Here is a 25,479-nt window from a genome sequence, read left to right as displayed (position 1 = left end):
AATAGACTCTAAGTATGGTCATAGGAATAGCTCTTACTGCATGAAGCTTCAGCAAGCAACTTTTTATTTTTAAAATGTTTGAAAAACCTTCAGGGAGAAGAGACTTAACTATGTTAAAGGACAGCTGATAAATGCCTATAGTTTTTCCACAGGAAAACTGAACATCAAAGCAAAGTGATTCCTAACCCAGACTCTGCTACAACCTCTAAGGAACAAAATTTTTTTTTATGTCCCACACAAAATACTTTAAACTTAATAAGTGCTACTTCAATGAGGAAGAGCAATGTGCTGGGTAGAATGACAAGAAGACATGATTGTAGCTGTGTCTTACTGCACTTTCCTTCTTTAAAAGCCATAAAAAAGCCCCCAAATGCCCTCTGGGCTGTTGACTCCTCAGCTCCTCTTACTGTGTTGGTGTGATCTGACTTCCTCATCTACTGATGTGCCTGCAAATAATACATTTTTTATAGTATTTAATAACATTTTTACTGAGGATTAGTCAGCTGTCAACATGGCAAACTGTAATAAAAACTTGTTTTATGTGGAATTCTGCTATATGGAAGCTTTTGAGATCCTGTGAATTGTTGTGCCTCCTACCTTTTCTGTGGCACTGTGTTTCTAATTCTCCTGATTGTGTGGTAACAAGCAGCTCTTGGCAGATACAGTGGATTTAAGGGTTGAGGCAAAAATGCTACTTCTGTAATCACAGGTCTGAGAGTGCTCAGAGCTTTCCTCTGGAAACAGACAACAAAATTAAAACAGATTTGAAAAACTAGAGGAGGACACCACAGGCAAGATGATGTGATAGCAGTAAAAATCCAATGGATTTTGAAGGCCTGTTCCTATAACTGCCTGCAGCTCTTCCTGTGGTGTACATTCACCTGCCTGAGGAAATGATCTTTGGTGCCTGACAAAGGCTGTGGTTCTCAGACACCCCATGGGACGGAGGTACCCCCTGCAGCTGTGCACTCACACAGAAAGGGAAAAATGGGCCGAAGGTTTTCCTTTGCTGTGCATGTGTGCAGTGGCACCTGCAGTTGCCTTTCAGCCTGATGGTCCCACCGGGTGAGTCCAGAGGCAGCACTGAGGAAAGCAAGACCTTGCCTCCTAAGCTGGGTGAGGATGTGTGTACATAGAAAATGTGTCCCAGTGCTGGTGTCTATTAAGAAATATGTAATAGATATAATGCAAGATTATCTCTGCAGGCTGCTTTTTCAAGCTTGCTGGTTGTGGTTAACTGAGGAGAGAAAATGGAAATTAGCAAAGCTTCAGCTGAGGCAGTTGGCACAGTCCCTTTGCCCAGGTGTGCTGGGGCTGTGGGCTCTTTATCCCAGGCTCCTGCAGGGATTTGTGAACTTCCAAGGGAATAAAGAGTCCTATTTCCAGAACTGATGGTGAGGGTATTACCTTGCCTTCAGGACACAGTACTCACTGCTTGGTCCAACATGAGTCCAGTCGGTGCCCTAGGATGTTGCAAAGGAATGTGTTACTCCTGGGCACTGCACCCAAACCACTTGTGAGACACCAAATCTGTCAATTATTGAAAGCATCACACCCAGGAATCTCTCATCAATGTTTCAGTTGGAGCTGACCCATCATGTTCATGACAGCAGACTAGCTGCACTAAAGGTGCTCCCATACAACTTTTCTTAAGGGAGTTGGGGAAAAGAAATTCATAAAAGTAAGCCTTCATTTTTGAGGGTGAGATCTGTGTTGTGAAGACTGTCCCCACTGTGAGAGCTTCTTGGTGCCCCTGCACTTCTCCTGGGGGAGTGACAGCACATGCTGTAGCTGGGGCAGAGGCCCGAGCATCATAGGTGCTGCTGACTGGGTTAGTCCTCAAGTCCAAGTTCAAGCTGCTTTCTCTTCTCCTTTATCTCATACCTTTATTGGGGGTGCTCATTTTCTGGCCAGCTGCTGATGTTTGAGCTTGTAGGAATAATTTACCACCAGATTTGAAAGCCCCTTGGGCAGGACAGAGTGGCACAGTGGACAGCATGACTGTGGAAATGATATCATTAAAATGGAAATGATATCATTAAAATGCAGGGGGGAAAAAAGCAATTCAGAAAGTGATGATGAACTCTGGTTGAAGACCAAGTGCTGCCACAAGAAATTTTGGTTTAAGTTGAAATATGCCCAAGTAGATTATGCCTATTGTCCTGAAGATGAAAGGGAGGTTTAGCATTTAACCATTTCTCAGGTGTAGATTTCCTGGCCATGGTTCAGTGATGAGCCAAAGCTCCTGTTGTCCTGCCCTGCACTGAGGACTCGTGCTGTGGCCTGACAGCACAGTGGGGGCTTTCCAGCATCCCACCTTGGGGTTCTGTTCCAGCCTGGGCACTGCAGACTCTTCTTCACATACCACACTCTCTCTTTTCAATTCAAATTATTCTTTTTGCCTGAGGGGATAGAAATACAATATAAACTGCCATTTTTTTTATGCACACTTTTTAGTTTTTAATTTTCCAGCATTAGTCCCCTCAAACCCACATCAGTCAGTGCAGCTCTAATTCTTATCTTAGGAAAAGTATCACAGAATCACAGAAATTCTAGGCTGGAAGAGACCTGTAAGATCATCGAGTCCAACCCATGTTCTAACACCTCAACTAGATCATGGCACCAAGTGCCACATCCAATCTTTTTTTAAACTCTTCGAGGGATGGTGACTCCACCACTTCCCTGGGTAGATGATTCCAGTATTTGACCACTCTTTCTGTGAAAAACTTCCTCCTTAATCTAGCCTGTATCTCCCTTGACGCAGCTTGAGACTGTGTCCTCTTGTTCTGTCTGTTGTTGCCCGGAGAAAGAGACTGACCCCCAGCTCACCACAGCCACCCTTCAGGAAGGTGAAGAGAGTGATAAGGTCGCCCCTGAGTCTCCTTTTCTCCAGGCTGAACAACCCCAGCTCCCTCAGTCGTTCTTCATATGGCTTGTGTTCCAAGCCCCTCACCAGCCTCGTTGCTCTCCTTTGGACACGCTCAAAAGACCTGTCTTCTCTTCTCTTCTCTTCTCTTCTCTTCTCTTCTCTTCTCTTCTCTTCTCTTCTCTTCTCTTCTCTTCTCTTCTCTTCTCTTCTCTTCTCTTCTCTTCTTTCTTCTTCTGGTGAGGGAGGAAATGAAATTATCAAAGGAGTGAAATTGATACAGGCTTGCAAGAATAGCCACTTGCAGTTTCCAAACCCTTTCCAGTTCTTTCTTTGCTTTCATATTATTGTCCAAGGAAGGTGTGGGTGTATGTGCTCTGATCTGCTGAATAATGTTTAGCCCTCCAAGACACAAGCTTAGCATTTCTTCATTCCCCCCACTCCTGCACTTGCTACATCCTAACACTTTACTTAGGGTGCTCTTAACTGGTGATTGATTGGCATCCCTTTTGTTTACATGTCTTTTTTAGATGTAAGCAGGAGGTAAAGCTGGAGCCTTGGGGATACACCAGTATCTCCAGGAAAATCAGCACTCCCTAGTGTTCTCTTCCAGACTGATCTTACCAAGACTCTTTCCAATGTGTGGTGCAGAGGCCAGGCCATCCTGTTGTTAGTCTGGTTTCCTGATTATTTCCTTCCTTACAGTGGATAATTCATATTGACAAAATTGGGTGAACTGCAACATCACTGGGTGATGTTGCATTCTGATTTAATAGGATGCTGTGGTTGTGTCAGGAACAAAATAAACCACTATTGATTTCATAGGCTTGATCTGTTAATGCCTTTGCAGCTATGACAGTTAAAAACCCAATGCATTTCTGGGGAAAACTCTACTTTGTCAAGGCTGGTTTTGTTTCATTGACTTGTTTCAAGACAGTGGGATAATTTTACACAGTATCTGATTGCCATGTGTCTGAAACACCTTAAAATCCTTGGGTTTCTCACACCTGGTATGTGTGCAAAGGGGAGTGACCAGAACAGAAATGTCCCTACTCATAGTGCTGCTTCTGAACAGCTCTTTCTGCATGATAGGGGAAATTAGGGTTAATCAGTGCTGTTTGACTGACCTCCTATCAGTCTCCAGACCATGTTCAACACTGCTTTTTTAGGGTTTTGGACTTGAATTGATAAAATTGATAAAATTCTTTGTAACCATATTTTCTTCCATTTATGCCTTGCTAGAATTAGAGCTCTGATCTATATAGATATAACCTGGACTGTTTTGTCAGCATGCTTGCACGTTGCTTCAATTTAAATTTTGTTATTTGCATGGAGAAAACAGCTTTAAGTCTGAAAATCTGAAATAAATGCTGAGGGCCTGAAGGAGTGAGCCAGGTCTCAGCTGCAGAAAGATATTCCACCCTATAGCTGAAGTTTATTACCCCTGCTGCTGTACTGCAGCCCTCCAGGTTTGGCTTCATCCCATGTTTTTCCTTTCATGTGTGGTGCTGGATGTTTGTAGACTGCCATTCACTCCTTTTCTCACTTCTTACCCTTAAGCAAACAGCAAAGATAAAACACAAAGTCCCAAGAATGTTTATGTTAGAAGTTCCTTGAAGCTGCAGGGGAATGAGTGACATGTGGACATATATGCCTCAAAAATCAATGAGATGCAGAAGCTGAAGGGCAGGGAGATTATTGTGTGATGGAAAGGATTTAACCGTCTTGCTGGTTCTGTGCCCCTGCCTAGGGGCAGGTTTGGTCACAGCAAAGTGATTGCCAGCAGATATTTGTCTGGTCAGGTCTTAAAGACTCAGTGGTGGAGGCTGTCTCACCCCTCTGGCCACTGTCAAGGGCTCCCTTGTCCTTACATTTAAAAACATGGTGAGGGAATCCACCCAACATCTAATGCCAGTCTTTTCCTTCAGAATAAGAACTAGCTATTTTTTGGTTTGCAGGTTACAGAACAGCTGACTGACTTCATACCTTAGTCCTTAAGCCTCTTATATCAATGTTTGCATGTCTCTTGCAGTCTCCTGAAAATCTCCAGGTCTTTTCCCCTCTCTTGAAGGGCATTCTTTCTGGTTATGCTCTTGGCTTTTCTCTGGACACTTGCCAGCTGGTCTTTCTTGAAATCCAGCCCCTAGAACTTTAGTTCACTGGATTGCCCGGGGAGGTTTTGGAGTCTCCTTCCTTGGAGATATTCAGAAGCCTTGTGGACATTTTTCTGGGCAGCCAGCTCTGGGTAGCCCAGCCTGAGCTGAGTGGTTGGACCAGATGCCCTCCAGAGGTCCTGCCACCCTCACCCATCCCATCAGTCTGTGATCTGAGGCTTTGTTAAGTGTCACAGGGCTGAACATGAGCCAGCAGGGCCCAGGTGCCCAAGAAGGCCAATGGCATCCTGGCCTGTGTCAGGGCAGGGATTGTCCTCTGTACTGGGCAATGGTGAGGCCACACCTCGAGTGCTGTGTCCAGTTCTGGGCCCTCAATGCAGGAAGGACACTGAGGGGCTGGAGCATTTCCAGAGAAGGGCAGCAGAGCTGGGGAAGGGTCTGGAGCACAAGTGCTGTGAGGAGAGGCTGAGGGAGCTGGGGGTGTTTGGCCTGGAGCACAGGAGGCCCAGGGGTGACTCTATTGCTCTCTGCAATGCCTGAAAGGAGGCTGAAGCCAGGAGTGGCTCGGTCTCCTCTCCCGAGTAACAAGTGGTAGCACAAGAGGAAATGGCCCCAAGTTGTGCTGGGGGGGGGGGGTTAGAGTCAATATTAGGGAAAAAAATTTCTCACAGAAAGGGTTGCCAAGCATTAGAACAGGCTGTCCAGGGAAGTGGTTGAGTCACCATCCTGGAGGTATTTGAAAGACATGTGGATGTGGCATTTAGGGACATGGTTTCATGGAATTGTAGAATTCTTAAGGTTCAAAAAGACCTTTAGGATGATCAAGTCTGACTGTCAACGTAGCACCAGCACCATGTTCACCATTGAATCATGTCCTCAATTCCATGTGCACATGGTTTTTCAACATTTCCAGGGATGGTGAATCCCAGGTTCAGTTGTTCAGTTGGCAGTACCAGGTTAATGGTTGGACTTGATGGTCTTAGAGTCTTTTTAAATCTGAATTCCTCTATGTTTCTATTTAAATACACCTTTCATAGAGAGGGAAGGTGAAGTGTTTGTAAAAGTCCAGAAAATTATGGTTAATTTGAGCAACACAAATATTTTCTCTGACATGCTGTCCTGAACTCAGTGAAATTTGTTCCCTTGTCTGTCTTTTTTAAAACATAAATCTCTGTTTTACTGCTGACTTTTGGTGGGTTTTACAATACCTGCAGCAGGATTAGGACCTCATTATTGATTGGTACTTAACAATTGGATCACCTACATGGAGCAATATTAAGAATAATCTGTATAATTGCTATTTTTAAAATAATTCTGTAAGTTTCACTATAAGGGAAAAATACTTGACTAGACATTCAATCTCTGCAGAAATTAGAACTGCCTGAATTAGACCAATAAATGAATAAAAATATCTTTAAATGCTCATGCCTACAAGTTTTCATCCCTTTACTAGCAAAATAACACTGTCTGTAACAGGCTGAATTAGGACATGTATTTGCCAACCCTCCTTCTTGGCTATAGATAAAACAGTGACTGCTCCAGCTGCATGAGCTACAGCCTCATGCTGTGGGTTGTGCCTCGTCCTACACAGCAATACAGAGAAAAAAAAGTGAACCAATGTTCTCCTGTAATCAGTGCTGGTACATGAGAAAACCAGAAACCATGTAATCTAAGAAAACTAAGGAAACCATGTCTTAAATTATTTTAAATACTATAAAACCCCACAAAAATTCAGTAAAGTTTTTTCCTTCCTTGAAACAATTATCTCTGGGAAATTTGTCTAGCACATATTTTTACTGCAGGGTAAGGCTGCTTGTAAGTGCAGGTCTGGTGTGTCAGGGAATGTCTGTCTGTGGGTAGCCTTTTATTTAGTATCACATCCCTGAGACACACACCTAAAATTGTTTGGAATTTCTGGCTTTTGGTGCTGGTTTTGTCCATGTGCTCCTTCTTCCATCCTGTGTGAAATGGCCTTCTTGAAGGCAGAGTTGAAGGGTTTCCTGTATGAGACACACACACCTGGGTGGGGGTTTCATTGTGTAGCGGTGCAGCCCTTAACAGACCTGCAGCCTCAATGCAGTTTGTTGAAGTATGTGATCATATTTTAACAGGCAGAAAACGTACATTTCTCCTATGTACCTTTCTACATACCCCCTTTCTACATGTAGTTTCTCTTTTTATTCAACTTTATTCTCTACATTCCATAATATATTCTTTTTAATTTGTAGTCAAATCTTAAGGCCACTTTTAGAACACAAATGTGCTTAGGAAAATTTCTTCAAGGAGCCCATACATAACTTTAGCATCTGTTAGTGACTTGCTGTGAATTAAAAAGGCTTGAATATAGGTCTCCCTATAGGTAAAAAATAGCGTGATTAAATCTCTACATGTCCTTTGCAGTGGAAGCTTCCTTCTCAGTTTGTTTACAGATACTGATGGATAAGATCTTAGCGTTAAGCTGGAGACCAAGCTGTGTGGAAGTGCGCGTGTGTTTTGCAGATGATGACTGGTACCTGTGCCACGTGACCCTCCTTGCCCCAGAGGAGGAGCTGCTGTCCTGGGCCATGTACCCGTACCCGTACCTGGCGCGTGTCGACCCCGATGCGCGCAAAGGCGCGCTCGTCTACCAGCTCACGGCGCGTTGCAGCAGCCCTGAGAACGCCTCTGCTGCCATAACCTACACTCTCACTGCAGGTAGGGCCAGTCTGAAAACAAAAGGTGAAATTCTCTTTAGTTGCAAATGTTTCTTACCGAGTTTACAATTTCATGGGTAAATTTTTCCCGTGGGGAATCCTTAAAGATACAACAAGTACAGCAAACAGAAGCTGGAAGTGCTGTAAGTAAAAGTTACATGGATGGGAATCTTCCTTCTTGCCATTTTCTTTGCTTATTTTGAAATTGATGGCAGCTTTATTGTTAGCTTAAGGCTCCATTTCTTACTTGTTCTTGTCTCTTTTACACTGCTGGTCAGCAAAACAGTGTGTGTGAAAGATAAGGTGAACAACTGGAAAGGTAAAAAGTGGTGCATCCAAGGACAGAGGTGGATGAGTTGAGGATGGCTTACTTTGAAATGGTGAAAGTGCCAATGTCCTTGCTGTGGGGCATGTCTCAGAGCAGCTTTGTGCCTGTGTTGGTAGGTGGTGACGAGCGATTCCGAGTGGATAAGGACACTGGCATGATCATGACCACTGGTCTGCCTCTGACGTGGAACAAGGAGTACGTGGTGACTGTGGAAGCCTCTGATGAGCAGGGCAACCGAAGCCCCTACGCCTCCGTTTCCATCCTGGCCGGCTCCCGCCCTCCGCAGTTCACGAACATGTCCTACAGCGTGTTTGTCCCTGAAAACACTCCAGCTGGAGAAAAGTGAGTTGTGCTTGGTTGGGTGACTCCCTTCCTGCAGTCTGAGAGGGGCTTCACAGAGTACAACAGGGTGAAACTGTTGTGATTTGCTTCCTATGCATGCCATGCATATGCATTTGTCTATCACACTTTAAAATTAATGTTGTGTTTTCTAAAAGAAATTATGCCTCTTTTGATGTTTCTCCAGTGTGACATGGGTCTCCATGTGCCACATGTAGTCTGGGATGCTGGAATTATTTTAATGCTTTTGAGGTTTTAGTGCATTGCATCGTGAATTAGAACAGCCAAACTACTGCCTATGCATCTCCTAGTGACTTAAACAAATGCTTGAAGAAAAGTCTTTTAATTAACCAGATCTGGAGTTGTTTGTGTCCTGTTTGACTTGTATTTAAATTTCTAGAAAGACAAGTCATTGCCATACTTTTGAGATAACAGCAGCAGTGTGAAGTGCAAATAGGTAAAGCTCAGTCTCCAAGGGGCTCTGCTGTTGCACGGAGAGTGGCAAAGCCAAGCCACAGTGCGGAGATGCTCTCAAGCTGGCTCTGGGTTTATTGTCACTGTTCAGCTACTTGAGAGCAGAATGGGCTTTAAGGCATCTAAGGAGCAGGTAGAACAGTGCCATAAGGCCTCTAAGGAGCAGGAAACCTCCAAATAAACTGATGACCTAGGAAAAAATTGCTGGAGATGTGCCACTAATCCTTAAGAGAGACTGAATGAGAAGGAGGAGGGAAATTTCTCTACTTCACAGGAGCTTTCAGTGAGATGAGCTAAAAGTGTATTATGCTGGTGAAAGACTGGTGTGAGAGGTGGAGCTTCAAAACACAAGTCACAGTAGGGAGGTAAATATTCCTTTGATATCCTGCCAAGGTGGACAGCAGGATCTGAAAGCCCTGTGCTCCATGGGTTTCCCATCCATGTCTAAACTCATTTCTTTTCTAAATATACAACTACAGAGAAACTCAGAAGTGTAGTAGGTCACTTATTCCTGAATAACTGAGAAACTGGGGGTAAACCAGTTTCTCAGTTATTCAGGAATAAGTGCTGTCATTTCAAAGGCTACAATAGGGAAGGAAAAGATGTTTTAGTGTAAGTGGGGGTTGAAATGGGTTTTTATTTCAGCACTACTATATCGGTGAATAAGTTTGGTGAGAGAAGAGAAGGTAGATGAGCTCCCTGTAGCAAAAGTGGTTTCCAGTCTGGATACAAAACTGAGCCAAACATTGACAGAGAGTGAGCAAGACACCTTTCCTCACCCCATCCTCCTCTAGCTGCTGAGGACACAGCTTTTGTTGGTATTGTTTTGAAGCAAATGTTGTTCTCTCGTTCTTTGCAGAGTAGCAGTTGTTGAGGCTGTTTCTTTCCAGAGCCAGCCTCTTTCCTACACTCTCCTGACCAACCCCTCTGGGCTGTTCCGGGTGAGGCAAGAGAGTGGAGAGCTCAGCCTGACCCACCCCGTGGACTACGAGAGCGAGCACCACCTCTACCACCTCCTTCTGAAAGCCATGGAAGTTGAGAGCACTCTCAGCAGTGTGACTGAGGTACTGGAATCTCTTCACTCCTACCCATGGTCTGCCAGCCCTTGCTCCAGGACCAGTTACACAGATGGATAGCCCAGCGAGGATGCTGGGCAGCAGGGAGCCTTGTAGTACAGGCAGAGATCTGGGCTCTGACCTGGGTTCACATCTGGGCTCTGCAAAAACCTCTTGTTAGTACTCTTTGACTTTGCCTCCCATCTTGGAAGTGGAGGAGAAAACACTTCTCTGTGTTCCAGGAGTAGGGTGAGAAGAATAGCATCAGAGGTGTAAGGATGGGACAGCAGCAAAAGCACTGAGTGCAACTGCAGTGTCCAGAAAAAGGTGCTCCTTTAGCAGTGTAAGAGCTAAAATCCACTCTCAGTGTGTCCTTTTTCCTCAGGTCATGGTCCATATCACCGATGAAAATGACTGTTCCCCTGAGTTCCAGCGCTCCATTTACAGCAGAGACAACGTTCCCGAAACCATTCCCGTTGGCACGTCTCTTCTGCAAGGTGGGGACCATCCTGTCACCTCTCACTTCAGTCCTGCCACAGGCCTGCTAGTTTGTTACCTTTCCATGGTCTGGCCGTGAGGGAGTGCTCTCTTGGTAAGGTGTGGATGGCAGCTTTCCTGGCAGTCTGGGGATGACTCTTAGCTATCCTGGAAGTAGAGCTGTGAGTGTCTTCAGGTGAGGATCACTGTGCTGTCCCCAAGGAGACACCCTGTGCTATCCAAGGGCAGTTAAAACAGCTGATAGGAAGTGACTTCATTTCCTTTAAATGTTGTAGCTGTCTTTTAACTCATCTTGGTAATCTTTTTGTGCGCCAGAAGCAGCTACAATTAGTTTTACTTTCCTTAATGTGTTAAGAAAAAAACCTGGGCTTTTTTTAATGGGCAGCTTGCTTTGTCAAATAGGCATTTATGCTGTATAACTGACTTTCAAAGTGTTAAAGGAAAAATATTTTGAAAGTCTGTGAATTTAAATTTATGGTTGTGGCTTACCAGTCATCATCCCATGTTTGTTTTTAACATGGCCATGTGTCACTTGCATATAAACCCTGAGTGCACAGGTGACATTTTTAGAGGCTAAAATGGTATGCTGATAAAACACTTCAGGGGGTATGGACTCTGAGAAATGAGTATGTGCCAAGGCAAGACTTAGCAAAAAGATGAAAATGTAAATTTCCCAAAGCTGGAGCTGAACTCTGCAGGTTGCAGAGGTGATAAGAAGTTTAGCATCCCTTGTGTAAGGGGGCTGCAGGGCCTGCTTTCTCTAAATATTTGCAAAGAGAGTTCAGAGCTTGTCAGACCTAATTTTTAGATTTAATTGCTCTTGGGAAGAAAGAAATTTATCAGAATAACCAAATCCTAAAATTCCTAAGCATGTGATTCTCCTTAAAGAGATGGATATTCTTCTGTCCAGAGGACTTGTAAAGCTCATAAAAATTCCACTTGTGGGGGAAAAAACTTATGCCCCATGTCCAAAGAAAGCAGAATGTCAAAGCTGTGCAATTGCATCCCACGTTGTTGTCTTGCCACATGGGGTACATTTCAAGAGAAAGAGCGTCTTAGAAAAGAAAATGTGAGGTGGAAGTATAGTGGCAGTCAGTGGAAATGGGTGTGTGAAGACTCACTTGCTGTGGAAGGGCTGAGCAGGGTTGTTGGTGGCTGCAAGGGAGCTGTGCCTTGTGCAGATGAGACCTGGGCCACCAAGTCTGACTGCCAAGGCAAGTGTCTCAGGAAAAAAGACAAATAGCTCTTACCCTCACTGTAGCTCCTTGAGGGATGGGATGTTGCAGCCTCAGAATGACCCACAAACCTTCAGCTGCATCACTGTGCCAGCAGGACAGGGCTTGGAGCTGTAGCTGGCAGCTCAGTCAGCTTTTGAGCCAGAGTTATCTCGCACTAAGCTAGTTCAGAACATGTGCAAAGCCAGCACAGAGCTGCTTGTGCCTGGCATATGATCCTTAAAATATCCTTTGCAAGGCACACCAGTTTCCAGGATGGAACAAAATGGAGAGGAATGGGATTCCCAGGTGCTATTGGGAAGTAAGGCATGTTTCTGTCGTGTAGAAGTGCCACATTCCCTATTTGCCAGAAAACATCTGGGGGACAAGAAGCATATCGTTAAGCACATAGAATGTATTTCTGTGAGTGGTTAAATGGCTCACTAATGGCTGTAGATTAAATCTGAATTTTTCAAATAAAAAAAAATTTCACATTCTGCATGCCTTTCTAAAAACAATACTTAACCACTACATTTGACAGTCTTAAATCACTGTCATTTTAGTTTTTGTGTTTTGTCTGTCAGTGCAGCAAGAGAGTGATTAACACTAAAGCCCTTGATTTTGTAGTCTGTAATACAAACATTTATTCACAGCAGGATTTGGAGAGATTTTGAACAAGATATTGAACCACTCTAAATATCCTTGTAAACAAAGATGAGTAACTTTCCATAGGCATATGCAGTTGAAATTTTTTGCAACTAAGTAGAGCAGTTCTTCAGTGTACTTTTGAAATCATTCTCTGCTCTTTTCCTATTTTGAGTTAGTATTCTGATAGAGGCAGGTTGTTTCTGCCACCCCTCTGTGGATGGTGCTGCAGCTGTTTGCTGGGGTGTCCACACGCTGCAGTCACTGTTCTGCTTGCACATGGCTGCCACGGTGGCTGCATCTGGATCCTACTGGTAGAATAAGGAGTTTGTTTATTAACAGTGTGGGAATGATGTGAAGCCTCGTTGTTAGGCTAGAAAAACTGCAAGGTAATTGGAGAGGTGAGCTTCTGCTCTTAAAAATCACTTTTGATGCTTTGTTGTGCTGGTTTGCTGCTCCTGAGCAGATGGGACACTCAGTGTACTGAATAAACACTTACTGGGGGGAATGTTTAATCACTCTTTGTACCTTGAAGTGCCAGGTAATTAAAAAGTATATAACTGGCTGGGAGCTAATTGAATTTGAACATAGCATTCCTGGAAAGAGCGAGGAACCAGTTTATGACTGATAATGTTAACCAACGTGCATACTGATTGTGTGCTAATTACCAGTGTTGACTGCTGTTTGTGCAAAGCCTTTTGTGCAGTGCTGGGATCACAGCTCTAGCAAATTCACCCGACTGAGATTACTCAGGTTGGGTTGGAGCAGAGGGAAGAGTTGTTTTGATTTTTCGCTCCCAGCCTCCTCCTAAGTTCCCAGACTCTAACCACAAAAAACAAAAACAACAAAACAAAAACAAAACGACAAAAAAAACCTTTTATGGATGAAAGAGATTTAGGTGATGCCTGTTCTCAAAAACTGACAAAAAACCAGAGTTGGCTTGGTGGCAAACGGCATAACCAAACCTCCTTTGCAGTATGACTGTTCTGTTAATTGTGTTCTCTAACAGTGTTTGCAACCGACTGCGACTCTGGCTCCAACTCTGAGATCTCTTACTTCATCCAGAGCACTGATTTTTCCATCACACGTCACGGGGTTGTCAATTCTAACCAGAGGCTGAACTTTGAGCGAGCCAACCACATGTACGAGTTTGTGGTGATCGCTGTGGACAGAGGACACCCCCCTCGCACGGGGACGGCGTCTGTGCGCATCCGCATGGCCAACGTCAATGACGAGGCTCCCGTCTTCTCCCAGGCCCTGTAAGGCACCCTCAGCCCCTGCCCCGCTCTTAAATGGTGCTGGTCTGACATGTAACCTTTGTGCACCTGTAAATACCAGTGAAATTGAAGGGTAATTTCTATATAGAAAGGCTTTAGGAGTTGGACTTTCATTTCTAGAGTGTATATTAAAAAATACATCATTTGTGATACCAGTATATTGACTTTATAGAGAGAGAACAGAATGAATCAAAGACCTGTCTATACAGGGAATGATTTTGACTGTGTTGACTCCTAGGTCTCAAAGTGATTATCCATGTATAAATAGGTGACAAATAAATATGGTACTTAGCAAACTACTACTAAAATTTAATTTTAGCACCAAAAGATTGTATTGTAAGCTAATTTCATGAGCTCCTGCTTCTTTAAGACTTCCTTTTCTTTCCTGTCCTCAATTGAGAAAATTTCTATTCTTTGCACAATTTTGAAGTCTGAACATATTTTAAATACAAAACATACATATATTTATTTATAAAATTAAATACTATTTTACATTCATCTCTGTAGTATCTGATGCTTTCCATTAATATATAGGGGCATAAGAAACACTGCATGGCAGATACTAGTCCTTTTACTCAACTTTAGTAGACAGATGATCCTGTTTTACAGTACAACTTATTATGGTGCACATTGTTATACTCCAAAGGATCCTTCAAAATTATGTATATCAAAGGTACAGGATTACAATCCTAAAATAAGTACCAAATGTTGAACAAAGAAGACATACCTTGAACCAATTTAAGATTCCGTGCATGCCCAAAGCTTTATGATTGCATGCCCAAAGCTTTAAAAAGCCATTCATAGTGAGTTCATACTGTTGCTGATGGTTAAGAGGGTGATGGTTATTCTGACACTTGTGTGCTGCCATTGCTCCCTTGTGTCCATCAGTTACAGGACCTTCCTTTCGGAAGATGCTGGTCCCGGCACCTTGGTGGCGACTGTTCGGGCAGAGGACCCTGATGGGGACGGGCTGCTCTATCTGATTACAGGGGGCAATGAGGAGGGCAACTTTGAGCTGGATAGCCAGAAAGGTAAGGAAAGAGGGTTTAGAACTCAGGTATTTACTGTCTAATCTCTATTGATTCTGCCCCACCTGTGTCTCAAGAACCATAAGAAAGCTCCGTATTTATATAATCCGCAGATGGGAATGCTTTGTATCAGTGAGCATTAGTTCTTTGATATGATGGTCGTTCTTTAACTATCAGCCAAAACTTGGGATCCTGGTCCAAGTCTGTGCAGACTAACATGAACAGTTACAGTGCTTTGCTACCAAAATACAGTAACTGTTCAGAGAAATGTGATGCTCACTTGATTTTGTGTGTTTACAGAGCAAATTAACATGACACTTTATGCTTCCAAATTCAGGTATCATTAAACTCCGCAGAAACCCACCACCCAGCCTGAAAGGGCCACAGTACACCCTGAATGTCACTGCCATAGATGACAATGCCTCGGGGGGACCCACTCCTCTGAGCAGTTTTGCTGAGGTTATTGTAGGAATTAATGACGTTAATAACAACAAGCCGGTCTTTAGAGAGGTGAGATGTCTTTCTGCAGATACTCTTTTCCCATCTAAACTATAACTGGGGTAATAGTCTCTATTGCTACTGGTGGCTGCTGGTGGGCTGAAGGGTCTGTGTGTGCAGAGCAGAAGGAACTTGTAAGTGAACAGAAGACAATTCTCTTCCTAGAGGAAGTGTAAAATCTTCATCCTCCTTTTCCCTTCCTCTCCCTTAGAGATTGATTTCTTTGTGTGCATAAGTAATAGTAGTGATTTCCTTCCAAGTTTTTCCCAGACCTGCTGGAAGAAATATTGACACTGTGCAGCAGATTCACATGACTCTGTGTAATATTTAGGGTCGGATGTTTGGGTGTGTTTTTAGTGCGCTTACTACAGTGACAGCACCTGGGTTCTGGAGAACCAGCCTCCAGGCACGCATGTGCTGCAGGTGGAAGCCTATGATGCAGACCTTGGCATCAATGGAGAGGTGAAGTATGGGCTCATGCACCGAGATGGAGCTTCCCTTGGCTTCAGCATTGATCCAGACACAGGTCAGTATCTTTAGGTTACTGAGAAAAAATGAAAATTGTACGTTGTATTGTAATAAAAATACCTCTGTATCAGTATGTTCATGTGGGCTCATGCTTAACCATGTAACTGCAGGGTTAGCTGTGACAGTTTATAGGATAAACACTGGAAAATGCTCAGGGTATGTAAATACCCATGCACATCGATTAGATATGATTAGATTAGATTAGATTAGATTAGATTAGATTAGATTAGATTTAATGAAGGTTGTAGTGATTCAAATCATAGTAGCATATAATGGTTTGGGTTGGAAAAGACCTAAAAGATTATTTATTTCCAACCCCCTGCTGTGAGCAGGGACATCTTCCACTAGACCAGGTTGCCCAATGCCTCATCCAACCTGGCCTTGAACACTTCCACAGCTTCCCTGGGCAACTTGTGTTGGGCAGTGTCACACCACCCTCACAGTAAAGAATTTCTTCCTAATCTAAACCTGTTCTCCCTCAGTTTAAAGCCATTACCATTTTTCATATCACTATATGCCCACAGACCCTCTCCAGATGTTGTGTAAGTCACCTTTAGTTACTGGAAGGTGCTGTAAGGTCTCCCTGGAACCTTCTCTTCTCCAGGCTGAAAAATCCCAGCTCAGTCTGTCTTCACAGGAGAGGTTTCCAACTCTCTGATCATCTTCATGTCCCTCTTCTGGATTCACAGATCTACATCCTTCTTCTATTGAGGGTTCCAAATGCAAATTAAATAGGGAAACCAATCCCAGTTCAATAAGAAGATAGAAATGTGTTCTGTATCAATTACCTTCTTATTTGGATCAAGAGTAGCTATAAAAATGCACAGCAGAAATTATGATTTTTACAGGTAAAGTTTATTCTTCCCTATGATGTGGCCACAGTTTATTTCTCATTTCATCCACAAATAGGAAATCCAGTGCACTGCAGGCAAAACCCTTATACCAGAACAGGGCAATGATGTATTTATATACGATTTATTTCAAATGAAGATGTTATGTAGTTGTTGATGTTTCTATAGTCAAAATAGGAAAATGGGATATTGTTATCTCCAGGGCTGTGCAGGAGATTGGAAAGGATGACAACAGAGCTGAAGAACTCTGAGCATAGGGAGAAAAATAGGTCTAGAAGTGGCCACAAGAAGGTCAGTTTGAAATCTGCTAACCAGAAGAAAATAGCTGAGGTAGGGAGAGACTTGATTAGTAGGGAGGAAAACCTGAAGATTTGTAGGAAATGGTTTGGTTTATCCACTATACGATTTTACCCAATTTTAATCTGTTCAATGAGACAGCCTCCAACTCCTGTAGCAGAGTTTACTTTGGTCATGTCGCTTGTGTCTTCTGTGCTGTGACTCTTCCTCAAGTAATAATAAGCTGATTCAGTTACTTGGACTAAACCTAGAGAGGCTCTTCAATGAGAAGGAGAAAGTCCTGTGCTCCATGAACCATGAGATAACAAGATACTCAGACTGAGCTTTTTATCAGGGCAGCAGGAAAATGTGGAATGTGAGGAGAGGAGAGACAAGAGAACTGGAGCTGGTCTAGTCCAAGAACACATTGCAGGATCGGTGAGGATCGAGCCTCACGGCTGTGCTGCACGCAGCCAGAGCTTCCTTTTGTGCAGGAGTTGTGCAGGTTGCTCTCTGCAGACCCAGTCCTGAGGCTGTGGCAGGCAGCACAGGAGTGTCTGTGTTGGCAGGAGTCATCACCACCACGCAGAGTTTCGACCGGGAGCAGCAGCGGGAGCACACTCTGTCTGTCACGGCCACGGACCGGGCGCGGGAGCCGCTGATCGGCGTGTGCCAGCTCACCGTGCTCATCGCCGACCTCAACGACAACGAGCCCAAGTTTGAGAACAGCCGCTACCAGTGTGAGTGCTGCTAACTGCTTGTCCCAGTGCTGCCACGGGAATTGGCTAGGAGGTTATTCCTTGTAACAGCAGTCAGTCTGTTAGGTGACCAATCTTCCTTTGTTTCCCACTAAGCCAGTTACTGTTTAACCCATCATCAGTAGGAATGAGCAGAATTAACCAGTGCTCTTTAGTCACTGCAGTTCTCTTAAAAACATTTACATACTCACTCCTACAGATGAGGCAGGTCTGATCCCTTCTCTTTGCAGCTTTTCTCTGCACACTAAATTTTTCCACACTAAATTTTTATTTGATGTCCCAAAACAAAACATGACATCCTAGCTTGGAAATCATCAACCCTGACCACAAGTACAATTGTCATCGGTGTTGCTGTAGCATGATATTTCTGTTTGAATAGACTGAAGTGGCATTTATGTCTTGTCAAACAGCACAGAATCCTTGGTTTCCAGGCTGCCTTTGGCTGGGAGCCAATGCCTGCTGTGTCTGTCCTGCTGAGCTAGCTTTTCCCATTTGACCTGGTGACATTCCCTTTTTCATCCCCACATGATATGCTTTACATCGATCTATTGTTTAATTTGACTTGATGCTTCTCCAGTAGAATCCTGCATTTCATTACACTTGGACTCTCTACATCTAAAGTCATGAGTATAATCTCTAGCTGTTGGACTGGAACAGGTCCTTCCTTGCATAATTGCTTGAAAATGGAAAAAAAAATGTTGCTGATGCATCTGCCAACAGCTTCATTTTGGAGTTTTTTTGCCACTTGTGTGGAAATGTCATGGAGGGCAAAGCAGTGACCAATGCCCTATTAAAATGAAGATGGCTTATAAGAAAATTGTCTTTAACATCACAGATGCCACCATTTTAGAAGGATTCAAAAATAAGTTGGATGTTTATATTTTAGGAGTTTAACAAGAAGTGACCTGCTGGGAAATATGCTAAATATACATCCACATCTCAAAGTTATGTACAAGGACAGAAGGAAAATTGTCTTGCACCTTTTAAAGTATCTTGTAGTGACTAATTCTAAGTGCCAAATTCATTAAAATGTGTAGATTTGGAATAGCCATTTCTACAGTCTTACCAGTGTCTTCTGCAAACCTTGCCAAAGCAGCACTGAGAAGTTGAGTAGGAATGATCTTTCTGGAGAGAAATATTTTTGAGTGGAGCAAAGGTAGAGGTAATGTTTGTGCGAAGATGAACCTTTTATTCCACCATCACACGTGTCCTTCAAGTGAAACTGCCCAGGATTCTTTTTCAAAAGCTGTGAAGCTGAGAGGTTGCATTTGTGATTATGGTGGCTTCAGCACTTTGAGAAACAGGCAGGGTTTTTTTCTTTTTTCATGAACAGAGGGTACTGGCAAAGGTTCTGAAGAAAGGCAGCTGTTTGAGATGGCAAACCTGCAGATAACGAGGTCACCTTATGCCTAGCACTTTCCCAGTGTCTCTACATAAGTAATCAATGCTTGAACGTCACAGAATTAAAAATAGCTTTTTCCCTAACAAGATCAAAGGCCATTAGTCATAGGTTTCTATTCATCCTGGCAACTGCTGGTTCTTTGCTCTCAGCACTAGGATGTTGGTTAAATTCCTGATTTAGCCATGCATCTTATCATCTGTCTGCGAAACAGACATTAAAGAAATGCTAAACTGTAGTAGGGATGGTACAGTAAACGTTAAAGTTGTGTCAGAAGCAAGCAAAGCACCTGAAATGAGAGACTACCACCCTTCCAAGTAACTTTGTCTTTTTTATTACAATGAAATTTAACTGAATTTGGCTGTTAAAGACAGCATAAACACACACACACACACACAAGCCTAAACACAAAAAAGGAGAATTTTACAGTGATTTATGGCAGTTAATTCAATTTTCATTAATCTGTCTTAGTGCTGGTAAATCTCTTGTGAGATTTGTCTGTTACTTGTCTGTCACTGACATACCAAAGACAAGAATCCCAGGACAGTTAAATGGCACAGGGACAAGTGAAGCCAATTAAATCTCAAATTACTGCTCATAGAGCAAGTGGTTGCTGCTGTTTAAAGTTGTACTGCTCCACTACTACACACTGTAGGCATTAAAGGAGAAGACCAAAACAGAAAACATGACTGCTCCATAAGCAGTTCTGATTATCCCACATCAAAAATGCTAAAGGACACACATATAAAGGACATCAAAGATATGAAATCGTTTCTGAACAAGACACAAATTAACAGACTGACTGGGTTGCCTAAACCCAACTGCAACAGCCTTCCCGCAGTCAGCTTTAATACCCTGAGCTAGTGGAGCCTTAGTACAGGGAAACAGCTCAAAAACACAATCAGGCAAGCACACATAGCTACCTGAAAGAGGAATTGGCACTGGATGGCTGAGGATAGAGGGAAGAGCTGGACCAAAAATCAGTGCAATGTAAAGATGAGTGTGGAAGAGACACAGACAGCAGGGATGGGATGGTTTCATATGAAACTGTGCTTCACAGAGTGGGTGAGAGCAGGAAATGACTGCTCATGATTTCCCATCATTTTGTTGGTGTCCCTTCCAGAAATCAGGCCTTAGGAAGACAAAATTAATTATTCTTCTGTGCAGTGGGCTCTTCAAATGCATGACTTTGCCAGCAGATTTTTAGATGACAATTGCGTGAGCAGGTTCAAAGAAGGATTGGTCTCTCTAGAACTACAGGCAGAAAGACACGACTTCTGACACAGGTGGATTTCTGGGAACAGGGAGTGAAACTTAAGGAAAGAGACATACATAAAATGATCCTTGCCCTTGCCCTGGGCAGTTTTTCCAAAACACTGTGGGGCTGGAGGCATTTTTTCTGTGACCTGAGTCTTTGTGCTTTGCAATTACCTAGTGCCTCCCACTGGCAGTGCTGCTGGCACCACTCATATTCAAGACTAATTCAATTCACACAGAATTCCCTTTGATACCAACCTGCTTTTATTATCAAAAATCTCTGCACTATCATTAGCTGAGCCCAGCAGGCTGGGCTGTGATCCAAAGCAGTGGGCATGTGAGCTGCTGTGGGGTTGCCAGCACCACCCTGGAGTGGCACCAGTGCTGGCAGCAGCAGTGTCAGTAAATCTGCACCACCAGCAGCTCACTTAACAACCCAGCGTGGCAGGGGAGAGGGAGGGGAAGCTGAAAGAGAACTATAGACACTGTTGGTGACAGTACTTTATAACCTGCTTCAGTACAGAAACATTTAATCTCCCATGAAGGGAACAATGATGTTTTACAGGGGTATTTCTTTACAAATACAGCCTGCTAAACCAGAGCAGTCCTGCTGACAGGATCTTTGTCTTTTCAAAGACTTCCTCAGCGAAGACACTCCGGTGGGGACGAGTTTCCTCCGAGTTGCAGCTCACGACAGTGACCAGGGTGTGAATGCTGCTGTCACATACTCAATGCTAGAGCATCAGCTGGAATACTTCCAGATCAACCCCAGCACAGGCTGGGTGTACGTGAATTGCCCACTACCCCAGGTAATGTGAGAGTCCAGCCCCTCAAATCCATTGCAGAGGGTTAATTGCAATATTTTCAAGCATCCCGTGCCTCTGTTTCCCAGACAATGCGCATCAGCCGCTATATTGTAGCCACAGACGGCGGGAACAGAAGCAGCACCGTGGAGCTGACGGTGACTGTCACCAGTGCACTGAGCCAGCCCCCACAGTGGGAACAGAGCTCTTACTGGGTCACCATCCCCGAAAACACCATTCGTGACACCAGGATTGTGGTAGGTTAAAAGCTTGATTACTTCCCTCCCTCTTCATTTCCACTTCTTCCTCTGTTGTGCTCTATGTCAGAAGTTCACAGATGCCTACTCTGCAGCCTTGCTGCATTGCACTGTGCCCTTATGAGCCTTCACTGCTCTGTACCCATTAAAGTTTGCCAGGTGTACCTGTCACAGAACAGGGGGGCATTTCAGCTGGCAGCAGTTTGCCCAGTGAATTCTTACATTACAGGAACAGGACTTGTGCACTGCCAAAGGAAGAAATGCTTGTGTGTTCCCTCCAAGAGCCAGCTCCTCACTCCTCCATCCTCATCCTCAGTGGCTGTGCTATCTGCTTGTGTCTTTCTTAAAGCTTTTCTCAGTTTAGCACAAGAGTGTGGAATGACATAGCTTGCTTTGGACTCTTCAAACCCAAACCAATTCCTTTTTAACCCATAGAGATTTAGTCTTTAAGGACAGAAGACTTAGTCTTCTGTATATTGCCACATAATTCCTGCCTTCCTCCTCCTGCATGTAATATTGAAGCACTTGGAAAAAATTTAGGGTTTGAGTTTTTCTTCTGTAACTTGCGGAGTAAAATGTACAATTCAGTGGAGAAATGGTCTCCTTATGGATCAGTTTTGCTTTGGAAGGAGCAGAGTGGAGGGATTTCCTATAGCTGTGCTGCAGTTCTGACTCTGAACATTTACAGGCAGATAAATTGCTTGTTGATTTAACACCTGCTAGATATTGTAAAATAAAACTCAGCTCTGTAAATGTTTCTGTTTTGTCTGTTACCTGAGTCATACAGGTGAGTATGTTCTTGGAGAACATACATGTGTGTGTGTTTCTGCCATCAAACTCATCACCCAACACTTGCAACCCCGTGCTTCATGAATGTATGTGGTGGCTCTTTTCTTCTTCAGACCATCAAAGCCACATCCCCTCTTGGTGATCCCAGGGTCACGTATAACCTGGAGGAGGGTCAAGTTCCAGAGACTAACATGCCAGTTCGTTTCTATCTGAAGCCAAACAGAGCTGATGGATCTGCTTCTCTTCTAGTCGCTGAACCACTTGACTTTGAGACTACTAAGTTTTTCACCCTGACAGTCCGGGCACAAAATGTAGCAATGACTCCTTTAGCTTCCTTTGCCACTGTGTGTGTGAATATAACAGGTAAGCTTTGCTGCTGTTCAGAAAAATATTATTTTTAGTATAATGCCATGAATTAAGGTAATATCCATGAAATGCCAAGCCACCTCAGAATACTTTGTATTTTTCTATACTGTAAATAGTTCTGCAGTCATTAAAGAGGTCTGTCTGAGGCAATTCCTAAGTACAGCCATCAAATGTGGAGATGTGGTAGTGCAAAAATGAGCTGTTTGAATGTTTAGGCAGCACTGTAGTTCTGTAAAGGTACTTAGAAAGATTTTCTTTCGAAAGGAGGAAAAACCTAGTACTTGTTCCCAAGCTATTGAAAGGAGATGAGTATTACTGAAAATACTCTGTGCTATAGAAAGCAAAACAGCTCAGATAGGCCAGGTTTGTGTTGGATATCTGTTTAGGGGTTTTTGTTACATTCAGTATTTTCCATTGCATACTGAGATTACAGGCACGAAATTTATCCTTATGATAAATGCAATTTTCAAAAATTTGATCCAAACCTCCTTATAGTGGGGTCTTTTCATAAGGCTCTGTTCCAGTAGATCCACATAAAACTATAAATCTGATATTAATCCCTGTTTTTGCAGGATTAGTGGAGTTACTTTTGTTAGGCAGACATCCAAATGAAAATATGAATAAATGAAGTCTCCAGCAAAAACATTTGTCTTGCCCACCACCATAGAAATGAAAATGGGGTAGTAATTTGAAAGGGAATCCAACTTTCCTGCTTCAGTTTATCACAGCATTGTCCTGTCTTTCACAATCCACCAATGCAAAACCCCTCCAGGCTGTAGCGCAGGGTCTGAGCCTCATTGTAGGTTATGGATCCTGTCCCAAAAGGTTTTTCATGTAGTGCAGTTATTGGTACCAGAATTTGGCAGAAACTTTATTCTGCTCACAAGAAAAAATCCTTTTTCAGCAATTTAGCTGTGGATGAAAGCCCTCCTGGTCCTGGCATTTACAGACTTAGTATATCTCTGGTCAAACCATTAGCCACTATCTCAGCTGGGATCAGGCCACTGTTTCCCAGAAACTGCCCAGTGTCTATAAAATGTCTCCTGATTGCTACCATGAGAATGAGAAAACCCAGAGCAGGATTGCTTATTACTATAATCCTTAAAAGTCCTTCCTCCAAGCAAAATGCAACTGTGGGGAAAATACCAAAAAACCACAAAAGTAAACAAAAAAGTTTTAAAATATTTTCTTACTATGATCCTCATCACCTCCTTTTTCAGATGTCAATGACAATGTTCCTTTCTTCATGTCTTCTAACTATGAGGCGTCTGTGCCAGAAGGAGCAGATGTTGGCACGTCCGTGGTTCAGGTGTTAGCTATGGACTTGGATTCTGGCCTACATGGAGAGGTTTGACCTTAATCCAGTTCCTTTCCTCACCATACTCAAGCTGTGGTACTGTAATTAGTGAGAACGTGCAGGGTAATGAGCCACCAGCAGTTCTTACACTTGTCAAGCATTTGTGTGTCTTATGGCTGGTGTGCCTCTCACGGGATGCAGGAGAGAAGATGCCAGAAGTGACCTCAGGGTCCTGCAGCTCATCCTGATCCAGCAACCATGACAAAGCACTGCTGCATGATTCTCTGGGCTGCTCCCACGACAAGACAAGTGGCTGTGGCTGCAGGACATGTTTTCAAACTCCTGCCTCTTTAGCTCATTTTTTAATTGACCATCAGTGATTATTGTCAGTTATTCACAGCGTTTTAAGTATGGTCGATTAAACACCATCATTGGTCAAACCAGCATTTGACCATCATAGTAATAATGACCCAAGCCTAGGAAAGAGCAGAATTCTGAAGGGAATTGCTCATTTTCTTTGCATTTTCCTGAGCCATTTCTAAAAATCCTACTAGCTCTTCTGTGAAGAAACTCTAGCTAGTGGAGACTCTGGGAACTCTGCTGTTCTGGAACTGTCATTTTGTAGCTTCTGAAGAGCAACCTGTGTGGTAGAACAGTTGGTGCTGCTCTGGGCATGACTTGAGAGTGGGGACTGAACTGGTGTTTTTTCGGAGAATGACTTTTATTAAAGGGAAAAATGTGAATAGCTTTCATTGGTGGAGGTTTATATTTATTCAGTCTCATTGAACAGGACCCAAATTATTAGTTTGTTTGTTTGTTTCTTTGTTTGTTTGTTTTGGGTTTTGTTTTGGTTTTGTTTGTTTTGGTTTTGTTTGTTTTTGTTTTTTTTTTAAATCAGAAGCACAGTGAATTACTAGAAGCTGAGGAGACACCAGGGAAAATGCCAGTCCATACATTCTCTCTCCTTCTGTTATTCTTGATCTTTCTTAACTGGCCACTGTTGGAGATTAGATACTGGTCTTGATGTGCCTTGATGTCACTGGTACAGATGTTCTTCAGTTTGAGAATTCTCCACTTTTTATATAAAAATAAACAAAATACTTAGAAAAAATTTGTTCAGGTGATCTGTCTTTCCTCAGAATGTTGCTACTTTGCAGACACAACCAGGAGGCTACTGAGGAAGGGGGAAGTCACAGCACTTAGACATACAAATGAAAATTGAAAATGTAACCTCTTTTAATAACTTCCTTTTTAGGTTCACTACTTAATATTAAAAGATGCTAATGAGGATTATCAGTTCTTCACCATTGAACCTGAGACAGGAATTATTTATACCCAGGCATCTTTTGACAGAGAGAAAAGAGCCTCTTACTTGATTGAAGTTCAGTCTCAGGACTTATCAGAATCTGCTAGACCTGGTGTTCATGGGCAGCCCAACACAGGTAAAACTAAGAAGGAATTCTGTATTGGGCTTTTTAACTTTCATAGGCTTGGCAGGTATGTGAGCTGCTTGGAATAAAGCAGGGTATTCCACCTCTGCCATTTCTCCTCTGTGTTCCTCCTGCATGTCTCAGACACAGCCTACGTGAGGATTTTTGTCAGCGATGTGAACGACAACGCCCCGGCATTTCCTCAGTCAGTGTATGAGGTCAGCATGGATGAGGACAGGGAGGTGGGGAGTCCTGTTGTGACAGCAACAGCAGATGATGAAGATGAGGGTGAGTGGCCCCTGCATATCCTTTTAAATCCTTTTCATGTTAATGTGTGTTTGTGTGTAGGGCTACTTCCTACATGGACAAACAGCTCTCTGCACTCAGGAGACAATTCCATGTTTCAAACATTTGTAAAAGTGGGGAGAGAAGTTCTGGG

The 25,479-nt window shown here is 43.3% G+C and overlaps 1 protein-coding gene across 1 annotated transcript in view; it reads left to right on the top strand.

The window, feature by feature from the left end:
* The first annotated feature begins 7,367 nt into the window (after positions 1 to 7,367).
* The window catches only part of LOC131563818 (neural-cadherin-like), a 39,592-nt gene continuing 21,480 nt past the window's right edge, over positions 7,368 to 25,479 (top strand). Inside the window, exons 1-15 of the mRNA XM_058813984.1 lie at positions 7,368 to 7,674; positions 8,118 to 8,343; positions 9,674 to 9,878; positions 10,255 to 10,366; positions 13,236 to 13,485; positions 14,392 to 14,534; positions 14,869 to 15,041; positions 15,387 to 15,555; positions 17,254 to 17,424; positions 20,735 to 20,907; positions 20,991 to 21,158; positions 22,061 to 22,310; positions 23,534 to 23,661; positions 24,866 to 25,052; positions 25,185 to 25,328. Of these exons, the coding sequence (XP_058669967.1) occupies positions 7,368 to 7,674; positions 8,118 to 8,343; positions 9,674 to 9,878; positions 10,255 to 10,366; positions 13,236 to 13,485; positions 14,392 to 14,534; positions 14,869 to 15,041; positions 15,387 to 15,555; positions 17,254 to 17,424; positions 20,735 to 20,907; positions 20,991 to 21,158; positions 22,061 to 22,310; positions 23,534 to 23,661; positions 24,866 to 25,052; positions 25,185 to 25,328 (2,806 nt within the window). The remainder of the gene's footprint in view (positions 7,675 to 8,117; positions 8,344 to 9,673; positions 9,879 to 10,254; positions 10,367 to 13,235; positions 13,486 to 14,391; positions 14,535 to 14,868; positions 15,042 to 15,386; positions 15,556 to 17,253; positions 17,425 to 20,734; positions 20,908 to 20,990; positions 21,159 to 22,060; positions 22,311 to 23,533; positions 23,662 to 24,865; positions 25,053 to 25,184; positions 25,329 to 25,479) is intronic.

The sequence above is a fragment of the Ammospiza caudacuta genome, chromosome 1 (assembly GCF_027887145.1).
Source record: "Ammospiza caudacuta isolate bAmmCau1 chromosome 1, bAmmCau1.pri, whole genome shotgun sequence".
Classification (NCBI taxonomy): domain Eukaryota; kingdom Metazoa; phylum Chordata; class Aves; order Passeriformes; family Passerellidae; genus Ammospiza; species Ammospiza caudacuta.
Note: the sequence above shows the minus strand (reverse complement) of the source record. Positions and strands in the feature narration are given on the sequence as shown.